Raw genomic sequence first — 25565 nt, 5'->3', positions numbered from 1 at the left:
TCTCATGTATTGTGAAGGCAAAAGGGCATTCTTATGGATGCCTTCAAGCTGATGAGAGAAGCTTTGTCTCATAGCATTAAACTTCCATGCTTCCATGCACAAAGTCTACCTTCTCAGCCTTAGAACTCCAGAAGATATTTGTAACATTCAGTGAGAGAACCCCATAGGAAAACTAGAAAGAAATCCTGTCAAATGCATTTGTTTTAGGTTTAGGTATCAGCAAAACTTCACTTATTATTTTGCCCTTAGTGTAATACATATTAAACAGACACTGACTTGGCTCAGTGTGACCATACTACCCCAAAACCTCAGGACCCTCACACACAGGACAAGCCCCTACAGGACAGCAACATTACGCCCTACCAGGTCTGAGGCTGCATAGTGTATGTGCTGCAACACTCTGCAAATGTATGCTAACTAATATTATATCTAATAAAATTTTATTAAATATATTAATAAAGGAATAAATAATGTCCCAAAAATTTCCTAGAAAGAAAAATCCTGGAATATCTTTCCTGGCTTTTATGTTAGGTGTGAGTGAGTTAGTGATGAAATAACCTTCACCATCTTTAAATAAAGTTGTGTGCTACAAGGCTTAGTAAGTTTCTAAGATATTCCCACAATTTAGTCACATGATAAAACCAGCTGCCCCATACAGCTGCATGAATGTGTGTTCTCACAGTCACTCATGCTGAGCCTCCTTTTGTGTGTTGCTCACTAGCAGCAGCAGCTGGGATGACAAAACTTGCAAGTGTTTGAGACTGTGAGCAAATTTCATGCTCTGAATTTCCCAGTCCATTAACCTCAGCTGTCTTGGCTCAATGGGACATTCTACTACCTGAAAACCTCATCACACTCACCAACAGGACAAGCCCTACTGATGCATGACCAGCAGCACTGTCCCCAAAAAAGTCTGGGGCAATGATGTGCTGCAATGATGTGCTTCACAGCTCAGTCTTAGCAGGGGAGCTGAGTCCTGCCCTCTTCCCTTCCAACTTTGTTCTCTTACAACAGTGAAGGAAATGATTCAGTGAAGAAGGGGCTAAACTCAAATCCAGTTATCTGTTTCCCACAGTGACTTCTGTAATCCTTCGTCTTTATAGGTACTCTTTATAGTTCTTTAGAGAACAGGGACTGGGTAAGCACTCTGCAAGCCAAAGTCATGGCTTTGTATATATGTACAGTCCATGACAAAAATTAACTGACTACTCCAGGCATGCTGACAGCACACATGGATTGCAGAACTGTGAAACACAGTGTGCCAACACTCTCTGGGAAGTGCTCTTTGGTTTGCTCTTACATATTGTACTGGAAAGGCTTGCTGTCAACATGCAGCGAACCCTATGTGAGTGGAAGTCAAATAATAACATTTTTGCATGAAAGAGACCGGGCACAAAGTAAGCTTTATCATATTGCTACATTCAAAAGCTGTTCAACTGAGGATTATTGGCTGCTACAGATTTAATTCTGCTACAGTGTCAGAAAAAGTCTTCTCAGCCTTAGATTCCCTTATACTGATTCCTATGATAGACTGGGTAGCCTTCGGACGTTACAGACATTTCTTTTTGGTAACATGTATTTTAAACATGTGTCATACATGTTTAAATATCATAGATGGGGATTTCAGATTTACTGATTCCTTTTGTTTCTGTTTTGTCTGCCACATTTTCTAAAAGTTGCTTCTTTTCCTGATTTAGACAATGCCTCCTCAAAATCACAACATCTCATTGCTGAGTACATTTCCAAGATTAGCCAGTCCTGCTAAATCCTGAGCAGGTTCCTGTCGAACTGCACATGGATTGCAACACCATTCAGCATGAATTTGTGAGACACAATGTGCATCTGCAAACAGTGTTCATTAATGATACCAATGGGCTTAATATATGCATACTAGTAAGAAAGGTGCCTATTATCTTTCACTTGTAATCATTCCTCCCCTTTCCATTTTCTTGTTATCTTTTTCAATAATATCTGACATAAACTGCAATCTCTTTGGAATAGATTCTTTTATTTATCTGTTCACTGTGACAATAAAAGAATTACACAGAACAAGCTACAAAATCAGGGGTGGAGCTTCTTATCACCAAGTTTCACATAGCTAAGTACTGAGCAGGAGGGAGTGGATTTTGGCAAGCCAAGGCAAAAAACAAATGGGCTTATCTTTGTCCTGCATTGTGATAAATCTTCCAGCCATGTAAAAGTGTCATCTCAAGACCCAGATCCTCAGGATGTGAAAACTAAATTAAATATGAGTGTAGAGTATGAATCACTGGGAGCTGAGTCATCGACACACAGAGTTTTGTAATATTAAAAATTTTTCTTTCTTTCAAGAAGATCCTACTGAGTAAATACTTCAGTATATAATACTGATCCTGACTAAATCAAAACCTGATTTGCTTATAAGCACATTTGAAGCCAAAGCCCACTCACTCATGAAATCTACATTCCCAGTGCAGCATAATAGTGCTCTGGTTTACACTCATATCTTCCAACTACCAGAACAAGTATCAGTCACAGCAAGAATGTTCATCTTAGCAAAAAAAAAAAAGGAAATTGCTTGATCAGTGTAAGACTGCACAAAGCACAATGATGGATGACATGAAGATCAGGGAATGGAGTAGCTGACTAATTTTTAAGAGTGAATTTTATCTTTGCTTTCTTATATTTCAGCTGCAGGTAGGGACATGGCTACCCTCAGAAAATGACCATCAACACTGAAGAAAGTCTTTGCTGGCTTGATTTTTTTTTCCCAGCAGAAACAAAGACTATGTTCCCCTTATGTTCCTGTGTTCTGTGTAATCTGTGAGCTATGAAGTGCTTCTTTGCTCTGGATGCCTGCCAAAAGAAATGAAAAATGGGATTACTTTGTTGCTCAATCTTGTTCTTGTAGCTTTTATTAAAGTGTTGAACTTCCCTAAAGACATTTTACATTACAGGTGCTTCAAGGGTGTAACAATCCACCTCAAAAGAACAGAAGGAACCTTTTGGCTCCCTTCACTACCTGCTGTCTTAGAGGACAGCTTTAAGAATAAAAAAAATAAAGAAGTTTTCCTTCAAGTAAAAGTTAGATAAATTATTATTATAGTGCAAATGAAGTTCAAATTTAAAAAAAAAAACACAAAAATAACAAAAAACCAAAAAACAAAACCAAAACAAAAACAAAAACAAACTAAAACTAGAGAAAATTGTTTGAAACTGTGGTGTTGCCCATTCATTTCAGTTCATGGCACATACTAACAAGGAAATTTCCTTGGCTGAGTCTGGTACTAATGAATAATCAAGGCATGCCTCTTAATTCTTACAGCTGACAGTCTCATTCCTGAAAAGGACACCATAGTTTCGGAACACTACAATACAAAACAGGACACAGGCATGGGGTGCAGCTTATTGAAAACAGCCTGAAGTTTTTACATTTTTTTCTGTCATTTGAAGTACCAGACCTATTCCTTCTTGTTTACTTCATGTTAGATAAACTCGTAAGGGCAATAAATACATCAGAAATATCTCTATATGGACTTTTATCTTGCTTCTTTCTGTTTAATTTACAAAAACACAAATTAAGCATTATTAAGTTTGCATCTCTGAACAGAAATTTCAGTTTTATACTTTTGCTATTCAAGAGTTCTCTCCAATAGTAATTCTCTTCTCTTGTCACCCTGCTCAGGTAGGGAGAGCTGACTGAACTGAAACTTCAGGTGGACTTCTTCTTAATCTGCACAACACACATTATGAAAACGTTCCCTAATTTTCCAGTGCCATGCAAAAGTTATAACCATGTCAGATTAGTTACATGGGAATTCTGACAGTTTTGAAACATCTGACAGTGAGTGAGGCACCAAAAGCATGACATGACATACCAACATTGCAGAAGACAATATGTCAAAGAGTCTTGTAACTATGGTCCTGTCCTCCCTGCAGTACTGATGGGACATGCAATTAGGCTCTGGAAGTGTAACATCACCTGTGTTATGCAAAACACTTCTTACGTGACTGCATCATTCTTACACCTGTGCATTACAAATCATGCAGTGCAAGAAGATTTCTCATTCCAATAACTTACTAATTTTATAATTTAACATTGCTGTGCAGCATTGCAAGAAAACTATACATGATGAATGAAATGGATGGGCATCAGGAAGTATATGTCAGAATGGAATTACATGGCATGCTGTGAGGGTCCAAGTCTTGGTACTTTTCTGATCTTAAGTTTAAGGAAAGGGTGTTTGATTTTTAAGTGTCTTCCTTTATGAACTTGGATGTTTAGACCTTCCTGAGCAAAAAAATGTGCAGTCGTGTGAGTTACTGTAGACCAAGTAAGCCTAGGACCGGAGTTAGGAGTATTAGCAGGAATTAGAGATGAAGCCTACTAACTAAAGTTGCTCTCTCCTGCTGACTTTCTGGGAACACAAAAATGACCCCACTACTCAAATAACAGTACAGGTGTCTCCAGTTGAGTAGAAGAAATGGGCTTAGACACTGCTACTGACACAGAACTGAAGGAGGGTAAATAAGAGGACACATGAAGGCACTTAAAACATATCTGTGTACAAATTCATCTCAGATTGAGGGCAGTCACTGCACAAAAGCTCAGATGACATACATAGCAGGGATGGAATACTCTTGTGAAACAGAAGCAAATGCTGCTTGTCACTGTAAGCACAGTCCAGTAGTACTAGGGACACATGACAAACTCTCTTTCAGACAAGTATTGCCTATGTGAACTTTTTGCCACTGCTACAGCTTCCAAAGCTGTGTTTCTTCCACCTTTTCCCTAAGAACAAAGTAATTATATCCTATTTGGACAGTTTATGCATATAAAATGTTCCAACTGCACTGATGACCCTAAGAATTTGCACCAGTTACAACTTCCTCTTTTCCATGACTCTAGCTGTTAACATTAAATGTAATATTTCAGCAGGAAACCAGGCAACATCACTTTAATTAATTTCTGTGGTATAAAAGATCTGACCTTATGTACTGTAGCAAAAATAAGAATGAACTCTGGTGCAGAACATTAATTACCCTCTCACTACACCACATAATTTGTTCAAATACATTAATAAGCTGAAACTTGACTGAAAAATATTTTGCAATAATTATGACACTTTGATCCATGATTCTGAAAGTATTTTCTGTTGTAATACATTACTCAAAGTCAGGCTTGGATAAGAATAAGAACTGGCATCAGAAGTGAGAAAATGGCATTTAACAGATAAGGCAAAGCACATTGCATGCTTTTAGTTTTATCTCTGTTTCTTGGGCAATTAACATCTCAAAATTGCCATTGCCAGTCCCCAGAGTGTATTAGACACTGTCTGTTAATAAAATCTTGTGGCTACCATCAGTAACATATATTTTAGAAGAACTGGACCTTTTCTTTAAAACAATCTATCCCTGCTATGAAGTACCTACAGAATCTATTGCCTGTGTGATAATTTCTTTTGTTTTCCCTTTAAAAAAATACCAAACTCTTGTCACTAGGTTTTACACATCATCATAAAGAGAATGCATTGGTGCTTACAAATATTTGCTAAAGGCCACAATTTGGAAAATATTTTACTCAACAATGCTTACAATGTCAGCAATACAACACTTCAGTAAACAGTGGACAACCATTTTTCAGGAGTTAATCTTTTATGGCATTTTAATGTCAGTTCAAAACAAGCTTCCTTCTGTTGTCCATCAGATGTGGAAGATGAAACCAAACAGATGACAAAAGTATGGAGAAACCAAGTAAAAATGCCCAGAAACTCACAGATATTTTGAAATGTTAAATGTAGCTTCCTATATTAAACCCCTTTACATCCAGTCTGGTCTCATGTCTCCTCCAACAGCTACCAATATTGCATCTGCTGAGGGAGTAAATAGATAATACATGTTGGTATGCCAATACCTAATGAATGGTGAAATGTGAAGGGGAAAGAAATGTCTGTCATTATTGGTCCAGGTGAGATTTTCTGACCATAATGCTGCTTTTCACCACCATGAGCTGTTTGAGGGATAGTTAAAAAATTACAGCAGGAATATTATCTTGTTCCCCTGCCCTCCCATTTGTAAGTCCCATTTGTAAGCACAGTAGAAACTCCTGAGATGATATCTGAACTGCAGTCCTGTCATTAATCTGATAGTTAACTGGCTTTCAGAGCTGGAAGATACTATGACCTGTCAAACTTAGTATGTAGAATGTCAACAATTTGGCTTCATTTCAGCTCAGATCAGAAGATGTTGAGTCTGACTGTGATAAGAAAGCATCTAGAGAAACTGTCAAAAATCTCTGAAAACCCCATTTATCTAGGAAAACTGCTCCATCATAGTTACAATAGCCAGTTCAGACAGTTTCTAGGTACACCTGTGCTTTTCACTCTAACACCAGAAGTATCTTCCTGTAATTCCTGCATGAAAAAAATATTCTTTTCTCTATGATTTAGTGCATATCAATGCCATTAAAGCCATTAAGAACAGGCTACAACAATGCATTCTCCCTCTTCAGGAGACTTATGAAAACTCATGGGGTATAACGCTTCCTACCTGTCGCCTTCTGATGAGAAGGCGGGCGACCTGGTTTCAAGACACAGCACGGCAACCCGGCCTCGCCCGGATCACTCGGATCACTACCACTGTGAGCATCTCTTTATTTCTGTTACAGTTTTATATCCTGATTAATGTAGTTTGCCAGATGCTACTGTAAAAAGTGCTATTGTAAAAAATTGCTAAACATTAGCCAAAGTCAAGACATTTGGAGACATAAATCATATTTCTGTGTATTTACTACTGTTATTCATTTTATGTGCAAAAATGTTCAGTAGAAGAGATCTCCATATTTTAACCCAAATGTAAGCCTCATAAGTAAAAAAGCATATGTCACTCAAGCAAATAGATTTTTACTAAACTTTTACATTAGAATGCAACACTTGATAAGCTTAGCCTCACCAATTTGCTTTAGCATTCTATCAGCTACCTCAGTCTACAAATACATCACAAATTATTTGACTTAACAAATTATAATTTCAACTGTGTTATTAAAAATTTGTTAATTTGCTATTCATTAAAAAAGCCCAGCAACATCAGCAATAAATACTGTGACTTTAATAAATAAATACTGTGATACTGAAGCCCTTAGCTTCTCCATGTCCAAATCCCAAGACGCTTTGTTCAAGATGACTACCCAACATGTTAGAGCAGTTTTCGTCAGCCACAGACCTATCCTGGAGTGAACTATTTAAGCAATTTACAAATATTTACTGAAGTCAAGAGAATAAAAAACTGCAGCTTATCAGCAACCCCATGTCAGTATTATTAATAGCCTGGCTGTTGTCCTTTTTATTAAGAATTTCATTAATACCTAAGTTTTCATAGTTCTGGATACACAGGAGAAAAACAAATATAAATGCCTCAGATCCATCATCAAATGAGTTCACATAAACTAACAACCACTACAAATACTTAGCAAGTGCATAAAACATGCATGAAACAATGCCTGAGAGGCTTAGTTGGTGTAATAACCACACTGAGACATGGAAAACTGTCTTCAGTAAAGAGAATCACGCAATAACACATGCAGATTTTGTGTTCATCTTTGTTCCTTCTGCAGTTTTCTCTTTGGTTTCCTCCACCTACACACAGTATCTGGTTTCAGATAATTCCTGTTTGATTTGGTATATCACTAAGGACATTGCAGACCTTGTACCATGTACCTTGTACCTTGCCTGAGTTTGGACCTCTGTATTTCACAGCACTGTAATCTTACTATAATTCACAAATGTTGTAAAACCTCAAAATACAATCCCTGCTTTCCTCCCCTCACCTTGGCTGTATGTTGTAGTGAGACCTTCCTAAAACACACAGTAGAGGGGTGTGCCCTCAACCTCTTCAGCAACTCTGCTCTCAGCATGTTGCCTCCTTTCTCTTTTCAACCCTTCACCTTTCCTCTACTGGCAGCTTGGGTGAAAGATGAGCTGTTTTTCAGAAGGTGTGGATGTCCCATCCCTGGAAGTGTTTAAGGCCAGGTGGGATAGGGCTCTGAGCAACCTAGTCTAGTAGAAGACAGATATGCCCATAGCAGGGAGGTTGGACTATAGGATCTTTTAAGGTTGGTTCCTGTCCATAGATTTAAAAATATTTGATGCTGGCAGAAGTACCTCTTCCAACACAAACCATTCTGTGATTCTATGGTGTAGGTATCACAAAGTCCTGTGACATGAATCCTCCACTCACACATCACAGTGGAGCAAGCTACTATTGAACTTCTAGAGGAAATATTAAACATATAGAGTTTCCCAGCACTGATCCAGATGCAATGAAGGCTTGTGTAACTAAGCATTAAGGGCATCCTAATGCTAGTCTGAGAGCTGCAGTATTTAATGGAGGACAGTAGTTCAGATTTGTGTCTCTATATGAGGTGGTGCTCTCAAGCATTATATATTTGGATTATATATTTCCATTAGGCAGAATATATTTTGCTATAACCTGGCAAAAGTTTCAGAAGCTGCTTTGAAGACAGCAGAGACAGGAATGGCAGCATGACAACACAGTAAGGAAGACATGGATGTTGAGCTCTTTTTAATGGCAGATGCTCACTGCAGAATGGTGTTTCTAGGCCAGAAATGCAACACAGGACTGCTGGGAGTAATCCATCCAACTTCATACTTTGCATTTATCTGAGTTTAGAGATAGGCTCAGTAGCTAAGGGGATGAGTAATGCCCTTCCCCAGCCTGAGCAATGAAATACACAGCACTCCTCCATGCACTGAAATACAGAGCACCTATGTTGACTGTGCAGGGAGCCTGACACTAAACTCCTTGGATTAAACAATGTATGTGTCTCCCTGGTGATTAAAAACACACATGGCCACTGAAAGGTCCAGAATTTCATAAGCTTCCTACCTGTGCAGAACAGAAAGGATCTGCTATTGCTGTTCAAATTTAGACTCGAGTCACCATAACTAACTGTCCCAGGAATTTTTTGATTCATCAAATATTGCTGCAGTTGTCTCAGACAGGTAAGTGACTTCACTGAGAAACACTGAAACAAATATAGCTATTTTGCCTTGTAATCTTCAAATGTGAAGTCTCAGTCAAAAGGTAGGTATTCTCCAAGGTAGTGCTTTATGCTTTCACCACATTTCTACAGCTAGCATACCTGTGGCAAAGTATTCTACTACATTATCCCACTACAAAATGTCTTAGACCAATTTTTAAAATGAACAATAACAAAGCTCTAATCTTAAAGGTATCACAGAATAAAAATATCTCACTCATGTTGTTTAAGTTTTTATGTGTCTCCAGGGTTGTCTGTGGCTAGCACATCTTCATAAGATTCATATAAGAACCATATGAAGCACATCTTCATAAGGTTACTTTTAAATGAGTTTCCTCCACCATACAAATGGGCTGGAGTCACCTTCTACTGTCATTCACTTTGATGCCTACTCTGGTTAGTATGCGATAAGGTTTGTAAATGTGTTTCAAAAAGCATTCTTAATATTACAATGGTATTACATATTTACTTGAATTTCTTTCAGGGTTTAGTGAGATACATGTGACAGATGTATTCTTCATACCAAAAAAAAAAAAAAAAAAAGAAAGAAAAAAATATAAAAATATTACCTGATACTTCCTCCTCAACAAACAGGATTTGGAAAAACAATGCACAAATCTTTAGTGTTATATGCCAACGACACACACCATACATACGTGGTTGTTCTAGGAAGATGGGATGATAATTTGCAGTATTTAGGAACTGTTAAACAAAAATAAGTTCACAAAATTTCTATGTCAGCATAATCATTTAGTTATCATAAAAGCTTTTATTTTCTCTCAAAAGCAAGCAAATAAAGCAGCAATGAAAATACATCAAAATTCCATGAAAGCATTGTAGTTTTATTTCAGGGCTATCACTGAAGCCAATTTCCCTTATGAGATTTTTCCCTTCTGACAGACTTTAGGCTAATACAAAGACCTCTTGAAAGGAGATACTTGGAGATCTGAAGCCCTCCTTTTTCACTCCCTATGGGATTTTTCTGCCTATACTTTGCTCTTGCAAGAGAAAACTGTTCACCTAGATGTGTGACAATGACAGCCCCTGGTGGAGCCTTTCACAAAACCTCTTCCACAACCACTGCTGGATTCGCAATACATGGATATACATTTTTCTACAAACAATGAACAAATATGGCAACCTTTCTTCATTTTTCATTCACTCTAGCTAGAAATTAGCTATGTGCCCTGTTTCATCAAGTTTTCTATTTTTCTCTTGTCACCATTTTTAGACTTATTATGTTTTCTAGTTACTTTTTTTTCTGAAATGAAAGTCAGTATAAGGTTTTATTGCTTTTATCATTATGCTAATTCACAAGTTTTACAAAAATCTACTTGTTCTTTGTTTTCACTTGAAGTGTTATGGCATTACTTACTGGCAGATGCTTACTCAGATGCTCTGAGGTGGTTTCTAGATAACTGAAGGGGAATTAGAGCTTTTGTCAGCAGGTCCAGCTCTTGCCTGGTCTTGGAAGCATCCATTTCTCATCCAGCTGAGTCTCCTTGCCCTGCTCCGGTGGTAGGACACACATTGCCTCTCAGATACTCATGGTCTCCTTGAGTCTGTCCCCCAAGAATAGAGCTCAGCAAGCTTGTGTCTGCAGTAGGGGCTGCTCCTGAGGAAAAGAACCCAAGCCAGAGGTGGAGTTGGGCAGGTAGAGGAGGGGCTGTGGATGCATTGCTCACACAGGGTGAGGAGGAGGTGGTCTCTCCAGTGTCTCCCCTCCCTAAGAGCATCCCTGTGTCCCTACAGGCATACTGTAGGAGCACATGTGGAGCACATCCCTAGGCTGCATCAGCCTTTTGGGCAGGGCTGCTCGATATCCAGGCTCATGTAGCATGGCTGGAGGCCATGAGCATAGCTGGGGCTTCACACCCCTCCTGAAGTCATGAATACTAATCCTGACCCTGAAGGGAAATAAGGGGATGCATCAACATGCCCTGGCACAGGGCAGCAAGAGTCCCTGTCCCCTGCCTCACCAGCCATCGTCTCGCAGTGCTTATCGCGGGAAGGGGAGTGAGCCCTGCGGGAAGCATGCAGGGTGGAGTCTGAACACCAGGAAGGCTGCAGGTCGTGCACTGGCACTGTAGCAGCTGAGGCAGCACAAAGAGCTTCTGCAGCAGGCAAATGCCCCCTCAGCTTTCTTCTTCAGCCTGGGACCTCTCTGCCAGAGGCACGAACCTTTGCCAACAGCTTCTCTTTCTCCTGGGGATGGGAGAAAATGGCTAAAACATGCATTTCTCTATATTCCAACTGGAGAGGATCACTTCTGAAGTATTTCAATTGGAAGTTAGTGGGTTCTGTATTGTGCTTATGTGGCCTAACAATTCGTCTCCTGATTCTTAGAGAGCGGAATAAAAATATACTATAAATATATAAATACCAAGAAAACGATAAATTACTGGCATTTGCATTTTTCATATGAACAGCTGTCTAGGAAACACTGGCAATATGCCTGAGACTGAGTTAAACCCACCTTCAGAGTTAAAAAAAAATTTAAAACCCCAATTCATTCATAGCAGTAAAGAAAGCATCTGTCATATGTTTTTTATTTAACTTTTTCACTCACTGGAATGTACAAATACTGATTGAATTTCTGGAACCAGAGTGAAAAGTATAAATTTTCTTTTCCACAGAGAAACCAACCCTCACCTGGAACTGAACCCTCAATGAGTTCTTGGAGGAGACTCATTTTTCACTCCCCAAACTATTATACCAAGTAGCTGAATGCACCTGCTGCAGCATTGCCAAGGGTTTTTGCACTTTGGATGTGTTGTCTGTGGGTATCCACATCCATGGTAAAAGTAGGAGAAGGCATGGACAGACAATAAAATGGCTTTGTGGTGCCAACAGTAAGGTGTCAGCAAGCTTGTTTCAGCAAGCAGAATTGTCTGGCCTAGTTCTGGGTTGGGATGTTGTGTGTAAAGTCGGATGGTGTGAGGTAAGGGAGGGGAGATGGGGCCTTTGCACAGCTACGCCTGAAATCTTTGTCATTCCAGGGACTAGTCAGAGTCTGGGCACTTCAGAAATCTGACACTAAACTGCCTTCTGAGAAACACAACAATTTGTTCAACAGCCTGCAATTCCCCAGGTAACAGGCAGCAGGTTAGCCGTCCAGATGTGATCCCTTTAAAAACTAACCTGGTCCCGTCTTTTTAACTTCTTCTCCCATGCAAGCGGCTTCCCGAGGGGACAGAAGAAGTTACTTAAGTGCTTTACTTATGCATTTACTGCTTTAAAAATATTTTCAGCTTTGAAAATCATGTAAGCTTTCTTATCGGCTAACTCCTGAGGACTCTCCTTTGTTCATACAGCCATTACGGACGCCCCGCTCCTGAGGGGAGGGCGGGAGCCGGGAGCAGCGGCAGCCAGTCAGAGGGGGCAGCTCGGCGAGACAACCAATCAGATGAACGCTCGGGGAGACCACCAATCACAGGGCTGTGTTCACCGCCCCTGAGTGGGCGGGGCGAAGGCGCCTCGGCGCTGAGGGAGGGGGCGCCGTGAGGGGCTGAGGTGCGTGACCGTGATTGGTTCTTGTCCGTAGATTTAAAAACATTTGATGCTGGCAGAAATACCTCATCCGGCATATTTCGTTTACTGAACGTGGTGTTGCCTCGAGTCCTTGGAGAATGAAGCAGGGTCATACTCGTTTTTCGTTTAAAAAGTTTGAAGACTTCCTTGTAGGCTCACAGACTGGTATTTCTAGGTCCCACTTTCTCAGTTTTAAATCGGGAAGTTGGAACGTACCCGGATGCAGTGTTTTGGTTGCTTACTGACTGACACACCCTTAAGGAACTAGTGGTACCTGGAGTGACTACTGAGCAGTTCATTACATCTAGGTGTATTAAATCAAATTTTATCACTGGGAGTAGTATTTTCAATTCTACAGCTAATACTTGAATTATCGCATGTCTATATTGCTATAAAGAAGTTTTAGTCAGTAGTACACATCAGTTATGGTAAGGTGCAGTTCTAACCACTGACCTCCAGCACTAAATGTTGAGGTGTGGATCCTTCCCTCCTTACAAATCCATCCCTGATTGCTTCACTCTCCAACACCAAATCTGTTGGATGTAGATCTGATGGAGGGTCCTGCAGGCTGTCCAACGGGTTTTCTCTAGCATCTTGTGATTTTGGTCCACTGTTTCAAACTATCCGCACTCCTTCCCTCAAAAGGGCCCCTTCTACCTTGTTCTCTGTAAGATTTTGTATACCTTACTGGCTGTTTTGTTTCTTTGACTGAACCTATCTTTTTACTTCTCCTGCACTACTTTTCTCTGCCCAGACTCCTTTCAACTACTCCCTAGTTACTTTTTCCTCCATCATAGAATTGGTTCCAATTCTATTACATACCTGTAATTGGTATGTCCAAATTTGTTAGGTAGGCAGTTTTAGCCTCATGGCATGATACTTACTGGTACACGCATGAAGATTGCCTTCTGTCACAGGTTTCCATTATGTTCCTACAATTCATTTTGATTGAAATTCAATTACATCATACACTTTTTGATGTAATTATCTTACTTTATCTTTGAGTCTTCTATCTATTTTTGAGAAAAAGTATTGCCTTACCTTTGGCAGGTTATATCCCAGCTACAATATATCCTGTTTTGCATTCACACTGTGTCTCTGGTCTTGTATGGTTTTTTGCCTCTCTCCTGGCTCCCCTCAGAAACATCAACTGACTTAGAGACCTGGTGTTCCATCAGGTGCTCTCAGCTAGCCTATACAACATCTCCTTTTTTCTTGTGAAACTGGAAGCAGGGAGAAAGTCCCCTCACAAATACATGAGGCAGTGAGACATTAGTAGTCTAGACAGTTGAATTAGTGCCTTTTAAAACTAATTTATAATCCATTAAAAATCAGTTATTTTAAGAGTTAAATTCAGTTTATTTAAGAGTTAATAAAGCTGATTCAGTTAATTTGAGAGTTATAACTTATGGGAGTTAATTCAGTTAATTTAAGAGTTATTACTTAAGGGAGATAATTTGTATTGCCATTCACTTAATGGTCCTAGAGGTTTTCTGAGAAATAAACACCAAAAAGTATAGCTAAAAAACCAAACAAACAAAAAAATCCAAAAGCCCAGTTTTTTCAGATAAAAATCAAATGTTCATGGTCTGTAGTTAGTCTGTTACATCCTACCAGAGGAAGAATATTGAATGCTTTGTTTAGCCTTATGCTACAGGAAATTCAGTCCATGGTGCATGTGCTAGAAATTATGAAGCTATTAATGTTGAACCTGAAATTCAACCTCTCCTTTCAACATTTTGAGATGATATAAGAAGTTTTTAACTGATCCATATTCTGTATGTCTTCCAGACAACTGAAATGTTGAAAACATCACAAAACAAGATGTTTACAGCTTTGAAGTATCACTCAACAGACTATTTATATGAGGTATGGTTTTATTGTTTCTCTTAATAGTCTGAATGAAATATAGCAAATTTAGTGAAATTGGAAAAAGATTGTACGAAAAGATTGAGTACACATGAAAAAAAGGCAACAAGAACTACTTTCTTTAGAATTCTCTCTCAGAGAAGTTATTGGGCTGCACTTCATGGAATTACATAGTGAAGTGATTACAAGCTTTTTTAATAAAAAATATAAGTACAATTTTGCACAGACTGTAAAGTATCAGTTATTTTTAGTGTCTGTTGCATTTATGATTTACTTATCATGCACATACAATAGTTACAATACAATAGTACGATACTTACCATGCACATACATAAGTTTCCTGCTTAGAGCTTCCTTTGGAGAATCCACTGTGCCTTCTAATAAATTAAATTAATTACTTTCTGGAGAATTAATCCAGCTTTCTAGCTACTTTTCTGTGTATTAGAATAATGATAGACAATGCTGCATTCCTTAATGATTGTAGGGAAAAGTTTTTCCAGTGTCGTAGATTAAATTAATGGAAAGGAGATTTTTTTCCCCCACACAATGACTATATTACAACCTCTTATCCCCAGAGTACCCTGTCATAACTGGTTTTTACTTACTTATATTTTCAAAGAAAGGCCACAGACCAAATACAAGACTTCTCTTGCAAAGGAGCAGAGTAGTGCTTTGCCAGAAGCAGGCATTTGTAGTGTGTGAGCAGAACAATGTAGCAAGACATGATGCCTTCAGGAGTTCAGGAACAGGGACAAGGAGTACCAGGACAGACAGAGGCACTTCTGGCACGTACCTGGAGAATTGCAGCCTGGGAAGTGGTCTGGCAGTAGTACTTGCAGTTGAACTGTGATCCATGTTATGAAACATTGCCCACATCCCTTTCCTTAGAGTACAGCAGCTGTTCCGTATAGTGCCTGTGTATGTCTCTGCTGTTTTCTTAGATTGGAACAACCAGAACTTCTTTCTCTGTTGTAATTCCAGCAATATGCAGTCTGTCATGCAGTGTTTGTGTGGATATGATCACCAGTTGTTTCCATATTATCTACAAATAAAAAAAATAGGTGTGTTAGCAAAACATATTATGGGCTACATGCAAAAGAGAATTACATGGCTTTTCTTACCTAAGTTTTGAGGAGGATGGTGCTGACATCAGGACAACTGAAAATTTTTAGAAAAGAAAAGCTGAGTGACCTGCTGAATGGCTGCTCTGGAGCAGTGTAAATCTTGCCCTGTAGTGCTACCAGAAGGGGTCAATGGATGTGATCATACATTTAGAGGTATACAGATCTGAGTGTGCAGGGGAGATGCTGTGCTCGAACTGCAGCTTCTGGTTCCAATTTTGTGCCCAGTTGCTACCCTCTATAAAAAGTTAAATTGATTTTTCCTGTATCAGTTGCACTTGACTAAAGCTTCCAGCTTATAGGAAACACTGGAATTCAATGACCTTATATCAAACTGCTTCCTGCACGTAGCTCACTCAACTGGGTGCAGAATCCTGCTCCTAATATACTTGTTATACATGTACATAAATTCCAGGTATAGTTTTTCCTGGTTCCCTTTATAAGTATCTTTGAAGGAAGGAGCCTTTTCAGTCATCCTAGACACAAGAGTTACATACTTCATGCTCCTGAGTGTAGTAGGTGTGATTGTAAAGTCATCTTGGTAGTGCAAGGTTTTCTAGTGTTATAAACTAGACAATACATGCAAACTGAATGGAAGTGGGATAATATCTTTCAGTTAGAAGAGAAGTGTGCAGAGACCTTTATATTTTCTTGATAAACAGGCATAAACATGCACTGATTGAATGCTACAGCTATTTAAGCTATTCAGCTTAAACATTACCCTTAGAACAGTTTCATTTAAAATATTTTGTAAAATGCAGAATTTTCCTGGTTTAGGGCCTGTGGTGATAGCTCTAGGATGTATTTCTTCTACTTCACAAATATCACTGACAGAAAACAATTTTAACTATTAAGCTAAAGTTAGCCTCAGTAAAACTACATAGTGGTGTTTCAAAATTCTTTCTGATCTCTGTTTTATTATTGCATGTACTTATTTGTTCAGTAACTTCGACAGTAGCAGTAGAATTCTTCTTTAACCTATGAGTCCTTTGACAACTTTTATGAGCCAATTCTGACAGCTTCTTTTAATGAAGAGAAGGGTTATCCGTAGCATTTCCTGTTCCTGCTATCTCTATTAGGAAATTTACTAGCTGCCCTTTATTTTATGATTAATGCAGTTGTTTCAGCAATAAATTCAGTACAGATTACCTGAACCAATATATGGCCAGTAATGTGTAGAAGACATTATAGGTCCAGCTGCCCACAGTCATCTGATTCTGTCGTCTTTATTCAGAATTTGTGAAAGAGATCAGTGAGGAGATGCCATGCTTTGACTTAGGCAAGAGGGACTTCATTGGATCAGATCTGTTTTTTCAAGATCTGTTTTTTCACAAGAGCCTTTTAAGGAAAAGATGCCGTGATGGCAGGAGTTTTTGCTTTTTTATTAAAATTAACTAAAGTTTACAGAATTGTAACTGTCCCACAAAGGATTAAACAGAAATGGAAAAAGGATTTGTATTGATGAAGTGACAATACTTGTTTACATAGCTTCCCATGTGTTTGTTTTTTTTGTCAGTGTTGTTTATTTTGGTTTGTGGTTTTGAGGTTTTTTTGCCCCTAAGTTTTCTCTTTTCTTACAGGAAAATTTGAAAAGTACACCAATGCTTGGTTATTCTGGTTGCAGTCCGAGACAGTGAAATATTTCAAATATTTCTAGTTTGTCACCTGAAATTTCTAACAGTACAAGTTTTATTTGGCTTGACAGCATATGTTGGAATGAGTGGGCAGTTCTGGGACCTGAAGCAACACAGCTGAAGTGAGGCAATGGGTTTATAACTAGAGAAAAGTTTCTGGTCTCATTCATTATGTTCTTCCACATGACTATAGCTAGTTCTCTTTTCTGATATGCCTTTTACTCCACAGACTTTTAAAGTACAACTTCTTTCTTCTTCTTTCTATAAACTTGTTAAACACAAATGTGTAAGTATAATTTTTCTTTGCTTCCTGAGCTCACTGGTTTTTCTGTGGTTCTGTGCTCTTTATACTAATACAGGGCATGGGTTTCTGTGACAAAGAACTGTAAGATAGTTTATTGATCCTGGCATTCAATAAAAAGTTACTAAACTTGCCACATAGACTATTTAATTCCAGAATTCAATTGATTACTATCCCTGATTTTAGAGAAAATGAAAGGCCTTTCATTAATTCATAATGACACATGAAAGTCAAGAGGTCCTAGAATATTAAAAACACTTGAAACATCAATAGTAGGAATGATACAAAATTGTTACTGGTCGGCTTCCATGTGTCCATTCAGGAGACTATTAGAAGCGTTAAGATAAGCACTTGTAATTGAACATTCAAAGCTTAGTTAAAGTGTAGCTAAGCATATGTGCAATTCTGCCTACTCAGAGGCGTAGATTAAAAGTTAAATAGCAAATCAGGTAAATATTAGTATCTTCTCTTAAGAAGAAGAAAACCCTTGAAAGCAGTGGGAATGTTTGAAGAGGCAGTGAGCAAAAACAATGGAACCGTCTCTCTCAGAATTTTATCACATATCTTTTTTTTTATTCAGAGCATGGCAAGGCAGAAGTTTTCCATCTGGAAATTATCACTTTGCTTTCCTCCCTGTTTACATCAAGATGAAAAATATCATCTCAATGGACTCTTTGCTGATGATAAGTATAGGAAGCCATGGACTAGAAGTATGTTACATAATCCTTAAATTTAGTTTAGATTTACTGTAGATTAAAGGAAAAGCTTGTGTTTATCCATAATGTGATAAATCTGGTAAAAAATATATATTTCCAGACATAGCACTATGTCCTTTCTTATAGCTCTTGGAGGTAGAGCATCTTCATTGCCCAAATTGAAGCAAACAGGTAATGGGTATTTATTTGAGTGGCACCATAAATGAGATGATATTTGATTAGTTTGTAGAGATCTCTGGATAAATTTCTTTCCAGAGACATGTTTATGGAAGAAAACCAATGATCAGAGATAAGTAAATTGCCAAATCTGTTTAGTTGGGAGAGGTTTGGAAGATGCTGCTGTGTTATGAGATGTGGCAAAAAAATGAGGTCTTCAAATGACAAAGGTAAATATATGTATAAAAGTGTTTGCATCTTTCTTGTGCATTTGTATTACCTTTGCTAATGGAAACGAAAGGTGTTGTTTCTTCTATGCATCCTGTGTAAAGTTTGATTAACCTCTGCAATGATTTAATCAATATATAAAAATTAACTGTAATATTTTCTGCATGACTTTTTTCTTTTCTTTTCATCTTAGTTGGTTCAACACAGAACATGATGGCTATTTCAGTATTGGATCAATGGAAGAAAAGTTTGCCTGTGGAGGATTTCCTGGAAAAGTCAGTAACTTTAAGTTAAAAACATTTATGATTTCTTTGATATCACTCAGGTATTTTGTGAATTATATGCTAATGATGAAAACAGAATATGAAGACGTTTCCTGACAGTAATAAGTGTACTGGAGCTGTACACTCTATCAGATAGCTTAGAGATGGGGTTTTTTTTACTAAAAGTAGTATTGTATTTTTATGGAGTTCACTGGTTCTTTAAATAATTTTTAATGGTTGTGTAATCTATTTATGACATTTGAGAAAGTCTCTGAAAACTGCATGAACATGAAAATAAGCTGTTTCCCCCCCCTCCTTTCTAAGCCAATTATCTTATGTAACTGTACAAGCATAGCTATATGACTTGAACATATTTTTCCATACTTAGAATAGTCTGCTTTAAAATATTTGCCATTTTCTAGAAAAGCCTTACTAGGACTTTGGCTTTGGAAGAGGTGGCCTGTGTAGTCTCAAAATAAGCAACTCGGTTAGGTTTATTCTATCTATAAAACTGTAGTGAAACCCAGTGATTTCAGTGAAGTTCTAACTTGGGCAGTTAAGTTTTAAGGTGCATGGATTTTCAAAGGCTTATGCCATGTGAAACTTTGGATATTAGTTATTATCAGTACCACATGGTTATTACTGGTGAACTATACTACTTGTAGCTTCAAAATTAATTTCTGAACTATAATCAAAGAGTTCTAAAATAGCTGATTTTTTTTTTTAGATGTGTAGCAGAGGTTCTCTTCTATTGCTGTTTACACATGAAGTCCTGTACTGAATTTCAGAGGTGTATTTATATGCTGGTTGCTTTTATGAGCATTACCTCTATATGACTAGCAAATAGCAAGATGATGTAATGCTAAGTATTATTAAAAATATGAATAAATCAATAGGATGTAAAATTGAGAAATCAATTGTCTGAAATGAGAATAGTAAATACAATAACTGTAGATGATCTGATTTGTGTGCTTCAGAAATGTCAGCACTCATCAGAGTTACTATATTGTTGCAGTCAATTTATATGGGTAGCACAGCATTAACACATATTTTAATCAATTATTGTAACTGTTTTGTCCAGATGCATGCTTAGCTGGGGAAAATCATGGGGTTTTTTGTTTTTTTTTTTTTCCTTTCTGTAATCAAATTATTTTCCTACTTATTTGGCAAACAGTAGGGAGGTTTTCTTAATAAATAATAGTAATACTGAGGTTTGTATGAAAAGTTACAGGAAACAGAAGTGGTTTTGTTTCTTCACTTACCCAGTCTTTTTCCTATTGCTGTTAGTTGCAATTTCTTCATGGTTTTTGAAACGGAAGTGTACATTTTACCCAGCAGCAAATTTTGTCACAAATGTTATGCCATCAATAGGTTTGATGCTTTTTTCTTTTTGTGCAATTTTATGCTGGGTGTAAGCTTAGAGGGCTTTTTCTTGCAGAAGAATTGAACATGTAGTTGGACCATGGATCCAGTAAATAGAGAGAACTCTAATTTCCAATCTTCTTCAGTGAATATGGTGATTATCAAAGTTCTTAGAGCACCTACGTGCTGTTGAATCACTGCAGAGTCAGGGAAATTACAACACTGATTTTGCTACAGCTTAAGCATCAGATATTTTTTTCTGTTTTTTAGGAAACCTATCTCCTCTGTAGAGTTTCAGACTAGTAATGATTTAATAGAAGTTATTCCAAGTTCAAATCCTTGGTCTCAGACTAACACAGAAGAACCTTTTTTACTTATGAAGAATGTTTTTAAGGAAGATGACACCCAAGACAAATATCTGAAGATTGACTATGCCGCTGAATTTAAAGAACCACAGCAAGGTAAAATGTTCAATTAATTATTTTCTGAGTTTTGTTTGAGTAACCTTGTTAACTTTTGTGATTTTTTGTGCATGTTCTAGAGACATTGAGGAAATCATTTGGGTTGCATGAAATCATTTTCAGTTGCATAAGGTATAACCACTAAAGACAGATTTATTCCTGGAGAAGCAGGGCTTGTTTTAATAGCTCGAGAGAGATACAAGCCAGAAGAAGTCTAAGATAGATTTCTTTATGGAGATCTGTTTGAGTTAGAACTCAAAGAGTTTGGTGGGAACATAATCAGTATCCATCATTTCCAGGTACTATGAGAGAACAGAGAGTTATTACAGACAGGGAATCATCCAAGGAGTGAAAGGGAGATGTGGGAATAAGGAGACTTCCACATTGGTAAAAAATATGGAAGAAGAACAAAAAACTCCCTTTACCCTTCTATATGTATTATATATGTGTAAAATATGTGTGTGTAGATACATCTGTATTTCATACTGCAAATATAAGGGAATGTGTCTAATGTGATTACTGCATCACTTCTGTCTCAGGAGAGCAGTAGTTTAAACTCAAAAGAAATAGAATAATGTGATGGTTTGGGTTAGAAAGGACCTTTTATGGGAGTGCAACACCTCTGTATTCCGCTCAGGTTGGTCAGATCCTCACCCAACCTCACCTTGAACACCTCAACTCTGGGGATGGAACCGCCTCACCTCTGGGGATAGGGCATTGACCACCTCCCTTGTTGGAAGAAACTGCTTCCTTATATCTAATTTAAATTATCCCTCTTTAAGTTTAGAACCTACAACCCAAAAGGTCTATCCCCACCTTCCTTATAAGCCTTCTTTAAGTACTGAAAAGCCACAGTAAGGTTTTCCTGGAGTCATCTCCTCACCAGGCATAACATATGTCAATTTTTTCAGGCTTTTCTTACAGGAGAGGTGTTCCTTTCCTCTGATTGTTCTGTGATTCCCTCCACTTGACCTGCTCCAAGAGGTCCATGTCTCTTTTTCTACTGAGGAGCGCAGAGCTGGATGCAGGGTTCCAGCTGGGCTCTCACCAGAGCAGAGCAGAGGAATAGCATCCCCTCTCTCCCCTGCTGGCCATGCTGCTTTGGTTGCAGCCCAGGACAGGTTTGGCTTTCTGGGCTGGGAGTGCCTATGTCTGGGTCATGTCCAGCATCCCACAGTCCTGCTCAAAGGGCTGCTCTTGACTTGTTCATTCCCCAGCCTGTGTTGATATAATATCATCTTTCTTGAAATCACAGTAATTTTCAACCTTTTTTGTAATTTTTTTTCTTCATAATTAGGGAATCTGCAATTAGGTTTAAACATGTATGGAGAGGGTGCATCATTTGTACATTTAAAATTGCACTGAGCTAAGTTTCTTGGCCAGAACCTACTTCAGAAGTTCCTTTATCATACTTGAAAGTGCAAACAAGGAAACAAAAAAAATACCTTTTGTTTTTAGCAGGTATTATGTAAGACAAAAGAAAATGCTAAAGAAAACTAGAGGTTATCATGTGAACTGTAGAAGTCTAGACTTCATTGCACTTCAAATGTTTTAGGATTTTTAAGCTTAAAATTAAAAGCAGTTATTGTTTTGCTAACATTCATAGTATTCCAACAGTTGCTGAATAATTCTCTTTATTCTGATAATTCTTAGTATTTTTATCTTGTTTTATAATGTGTTTTTTTTCTTCTATTTTGTCAGATTTATGTTTGGAAGAGGAGTTTGTTTTTATTGATAATCTTGAAAATTTTAATAAAAAATTACCAACTTTATCTATACTTCTGAGCAGACTACAGTTTTTTTTAGTGAAAGATCCCCTTTTGGATTTTGAAGGGCAGTTTTTAACAGCAGAGAATATTTTCAGGTACCTACAAAACTCTGTATAAGATTAAACATAAAACATAGTCTGTGTATTATGCCATTAACATTTTTACATTTGTTGTATTTTACTTTTGTAACTAGTTTATGTTTGCAACAGGTAAAGACTTCAGCTTTTAGGAAAAAATCAGGAGGGTGAAATTTATATGCATTAAGAAAACTAGATTAATGAAATTGTCATTTTTACATTCTATGGCTGTGAAATGCAATCAGGATATTAGTTATGGAATACTGAAATAATGTGCATCTTTAAGGGACCTAGTCCTTCCTCAAACTGATTGATTCCATATCATGAAAGTATCACTAAATTTAGTAGGGCTAGGATTTTACATATGCTTCCATGCTCTTTTTTTCTATCCTCTCAGATGTGCTGCCAGCAAATCCATGTTCTTGCCCTGTTGAATTGTATTTCTTCAAGTTTAAATATTAATTATTCTTATGGTTTTGCTCAGTTTTGTATTGTTAGGTTGATTGAATTTAATTGAATTATACCTATGTCATGAATTTGAACAAACCAGTACATTTAAACAGGTATGTTGTATCAAAAATGGGCCTAGTATTTTGTTAATATACCCCTTGTGTACATACATTCATAAAGTCTGGCTAAATCTTGCACTGATTTACTTCATGTCTGGACTACTTGTATTGCTTCCTTCGTGCTTGGAAGGGTTGCATGACTGACAGGCAAGGTAAAACAGATTTTAACTGAATCAACTGTATCCATATAGTAGAACAAAGAGGAATGGGGTTGTTTGCCTGTTTTTTCGAAGATGAGCCCCAGTCTTGCAGTGAATCTTGGATGTAAGACTGTGTGAATACTGTAAATACCCAGTGAAGAGAACATGATCTGCATTCTGTAATGACTTTCAGAAATACCAGTAATGGGAGAAAAAAAAATGCTAGTATGAAGCTTTACAGAAATAGCTCTGACCTCCTGATCTGTGGTTGACTAGCATGGACCTGTCCAAGGTGGGAGTCCAGATCTCCTACTGCAGCACACAGGGAGATGCATTTAGAGAAAGGGATTCAATTAGACAGACTTCAACTTGAGTTAAAATTAATAACTATTCCAAGGATGGACACAGAACTCTGTGGTCTAAAATATTCCTCCAGAAAATAGTGGTGTCAGGGACTGATGAAGTTACTCCCCTGAAAAGTTACTATAGATTTAGTACCTGTAATTGGCACAAAGGGCAAGCCTGATGAAGCTCTTACTTTCTACCTGACAAATCTTCATCCCTGTGCTTCTTGTGTCCTTGCTTTACAATGCAAGTAGTAGCTTAATTCCTGAGTTTTATTTCCAAGTGTTTTAAAGTTTTTCAGTTAAACCAGGAACATACTTTTAGTTTTCACTTTAACTAGTAATAAGCACACTCTGCCTTCTTTCATGCTGAAACTTTCCTGAAAATAGGAATGAAAGGTGGCAGAAGAGAAATAAGGCAAATAGATTACAGAGATTTTCTGTCTAGTAAAAAAATTTGACACTGGAAGAAATTAGATCAGAACATAATTCATGCTGAATCTTTCCTGAAAATAGGAATGAAAGGTGGCAAAAGAGAAATAAGGCAAATAGATTACAGAGATTTTCTGTCTAGTAAAAAAATTTGACACTGGAAGAAATTAGATCAGCAGCTTTTGCAGAAAGCGCTTTTACATGAGGGGACTTCTGTGCTGGGAGGTTGAAGAATTATAATATGAAGGTTTTTTTCTGTAACTGTTTAAGGCAGACCCTAATATTAAGCATTTATACTCTGCATATAATGTATTATTTCTTAAAAATTTTCCTTGGTTGATTACACAGATAAGTACAGCATCACTTGGAATTGCCTTCATAGAAAAGTCATGGATTTAGAAAAACTTTTGCCATGTATATGGCTTCAAGACTATTGCTAAGAGTTTTAATCTTAGACATTAGGTAATACAAAGAATTCACTTACTTTCTTTTATGATCTTTTAAAGAGAATGTTTGACTTTCCAAAATGGAATGAAGGTGGAAGAGAGTCAAAATGAATTGCAGAGGATTAAAGAGAGTTTCTGTACTGTATCTATGAAAGATGAAGAGGTATCATCCTGTTGTTTCATACTGTATATTATATTAGTGGTTATTCTATGTTATGCATGTGTGTTTGTTCACCTGCAAGTCATCTTACTGAGTTCTTTTCATATTTCCCAAATATTTCGAGCTATCATGCTTCCAAGATTAGAAAACACTGTTATTATTTGTAGTTTTTTAATTCTTGGATGCTGTTTTTAGGAATCTCTGCTCTGACAAGCTGTTTGTCCTGGTACCTGATGTGTTTGCAGTTTTATGTAAATATTTGTTAAACTAAGAATAAAAATTAATCAGAACAGGAAGCCATGACATGAGCTCAGGAAAGGGAAGGCTACAAGACGTTCTGGGATTTGGGGGGTCAGCTTGGTTTTTTTTTTAAAGAAGTCAAATCTACTTTTTGTTCTATTTTTCAAAATTTTAAAAAACAAACTTTCAGTAAAATAAATGAGGATTGTACTTGGTTGGGAACAGTAAGTTAAGACATAATTTTTACACTCCACTGACTCAAACTGAAGTTGTGTAACATTGTATTTTACCCTGCATTGAGTGAAGCTTTGTGTGTGTTGTATAAATGTCAACTGATTTCTCTCCTAAGAGCTCTTAAATTAGTTTAAAATTAAGTTATTTCAAAATTTTAAAGAAGCTTTGACTGTACAGTAATATGAAAGGAAATTTACTGGTCATTCTGTTGTGATTAATATTTTTTTTAGTATTTCCTGTTGCCTGTTGATTTAGAATTCGGCAAACCTAACAATGGCAGATCTGATTGTGCTAAGATTCCATTATACTTGCAACTAAAGGAGATGTTAAATTTAGCTCCAGTCCCTGTAGATGATGAAGACCGTTGCAAGCAAGTGATTAGAGAAGGTGAGGGTTGGTTTTCTTAAGTGCTTGACCTGATTTTCCTTTCATTACAACATATTTAACACAATTACTTCCCAGCTAATCAGATGAG

At 37.5% G+C, this 25565-nt stretch overlaps 1 protein-coding gene and 1 long non-coding RNA gene across 2 annotated transcripts in view; one reads left to right on the top strand and one right to left on the bottom strand.

Annotated features, from left to right (window-relative positions):
- Positions 1-2696: 2696 nt before the first annotated feature.
- Positions 2697-12330, bottom strand: LOC128822123 (uncharacterized). The gene is made up of 3 exons (XR_008441362.1): positions 12179-12330; positions 10413-11242; positions 2697-2835 (listed from the first exon to the last, which is right to left on the bottom strand). It is a non-coding gene; the product is annotated as an uncharacterized LOC128822123 (long non-coding RNA).
- A 2033-nt stretch (positions 12331-14363) lies between these two features.
- The window catches only part of SHOC1 (shortage in chiasmata 1), a 46661-nt gene continuing 35459 nt past the window's right edge, over positions 14364-25565 (top strand). Inside the window, exons 1-7 of the mRNA XM_054002742.1 lie at positions 14364-14437; positions 18074-18203; positions 18787-18868; positions 20489-20679; positions 22381-22543; positions 24517-24619; positions 25321-25477. Of these exons, the coding sequence (XP_053858717.1) occupies positions 14369-14437; positions 18074-18203; positions 18787-18868; positions 20489-20679; positions 22381-22543; positions 24517-24619; positions 25321-25477 (895 nt within the window). The 5' untranslated portion in view covers positions 14364-14368. The remainder of the gene's footprint in view (positions 14438-18073; positions 18204-18786; positions 18869-20488; positions 20680-22380; positions 22544-24516; positions 24620-25320; positions 25478-25565) is intronic.

This window comes from Vidua macroura, chromosome Z (genome assembly GCF_024509145.1).
Source record: "Vidua macroura isolate BioBank_ID:100142 chromosome Z, ASM2450914v1, whole genome shotgun sequence".
NCBI classification, from domain to species: Eukaryota; Metazoa; Chordata; class Aves; order Passeriformes; family Viduidae; genus Vidua; species Vidua macroura.
This window is presented reverse-complemented; position numbering and strand designations above follow the sequence as displayed.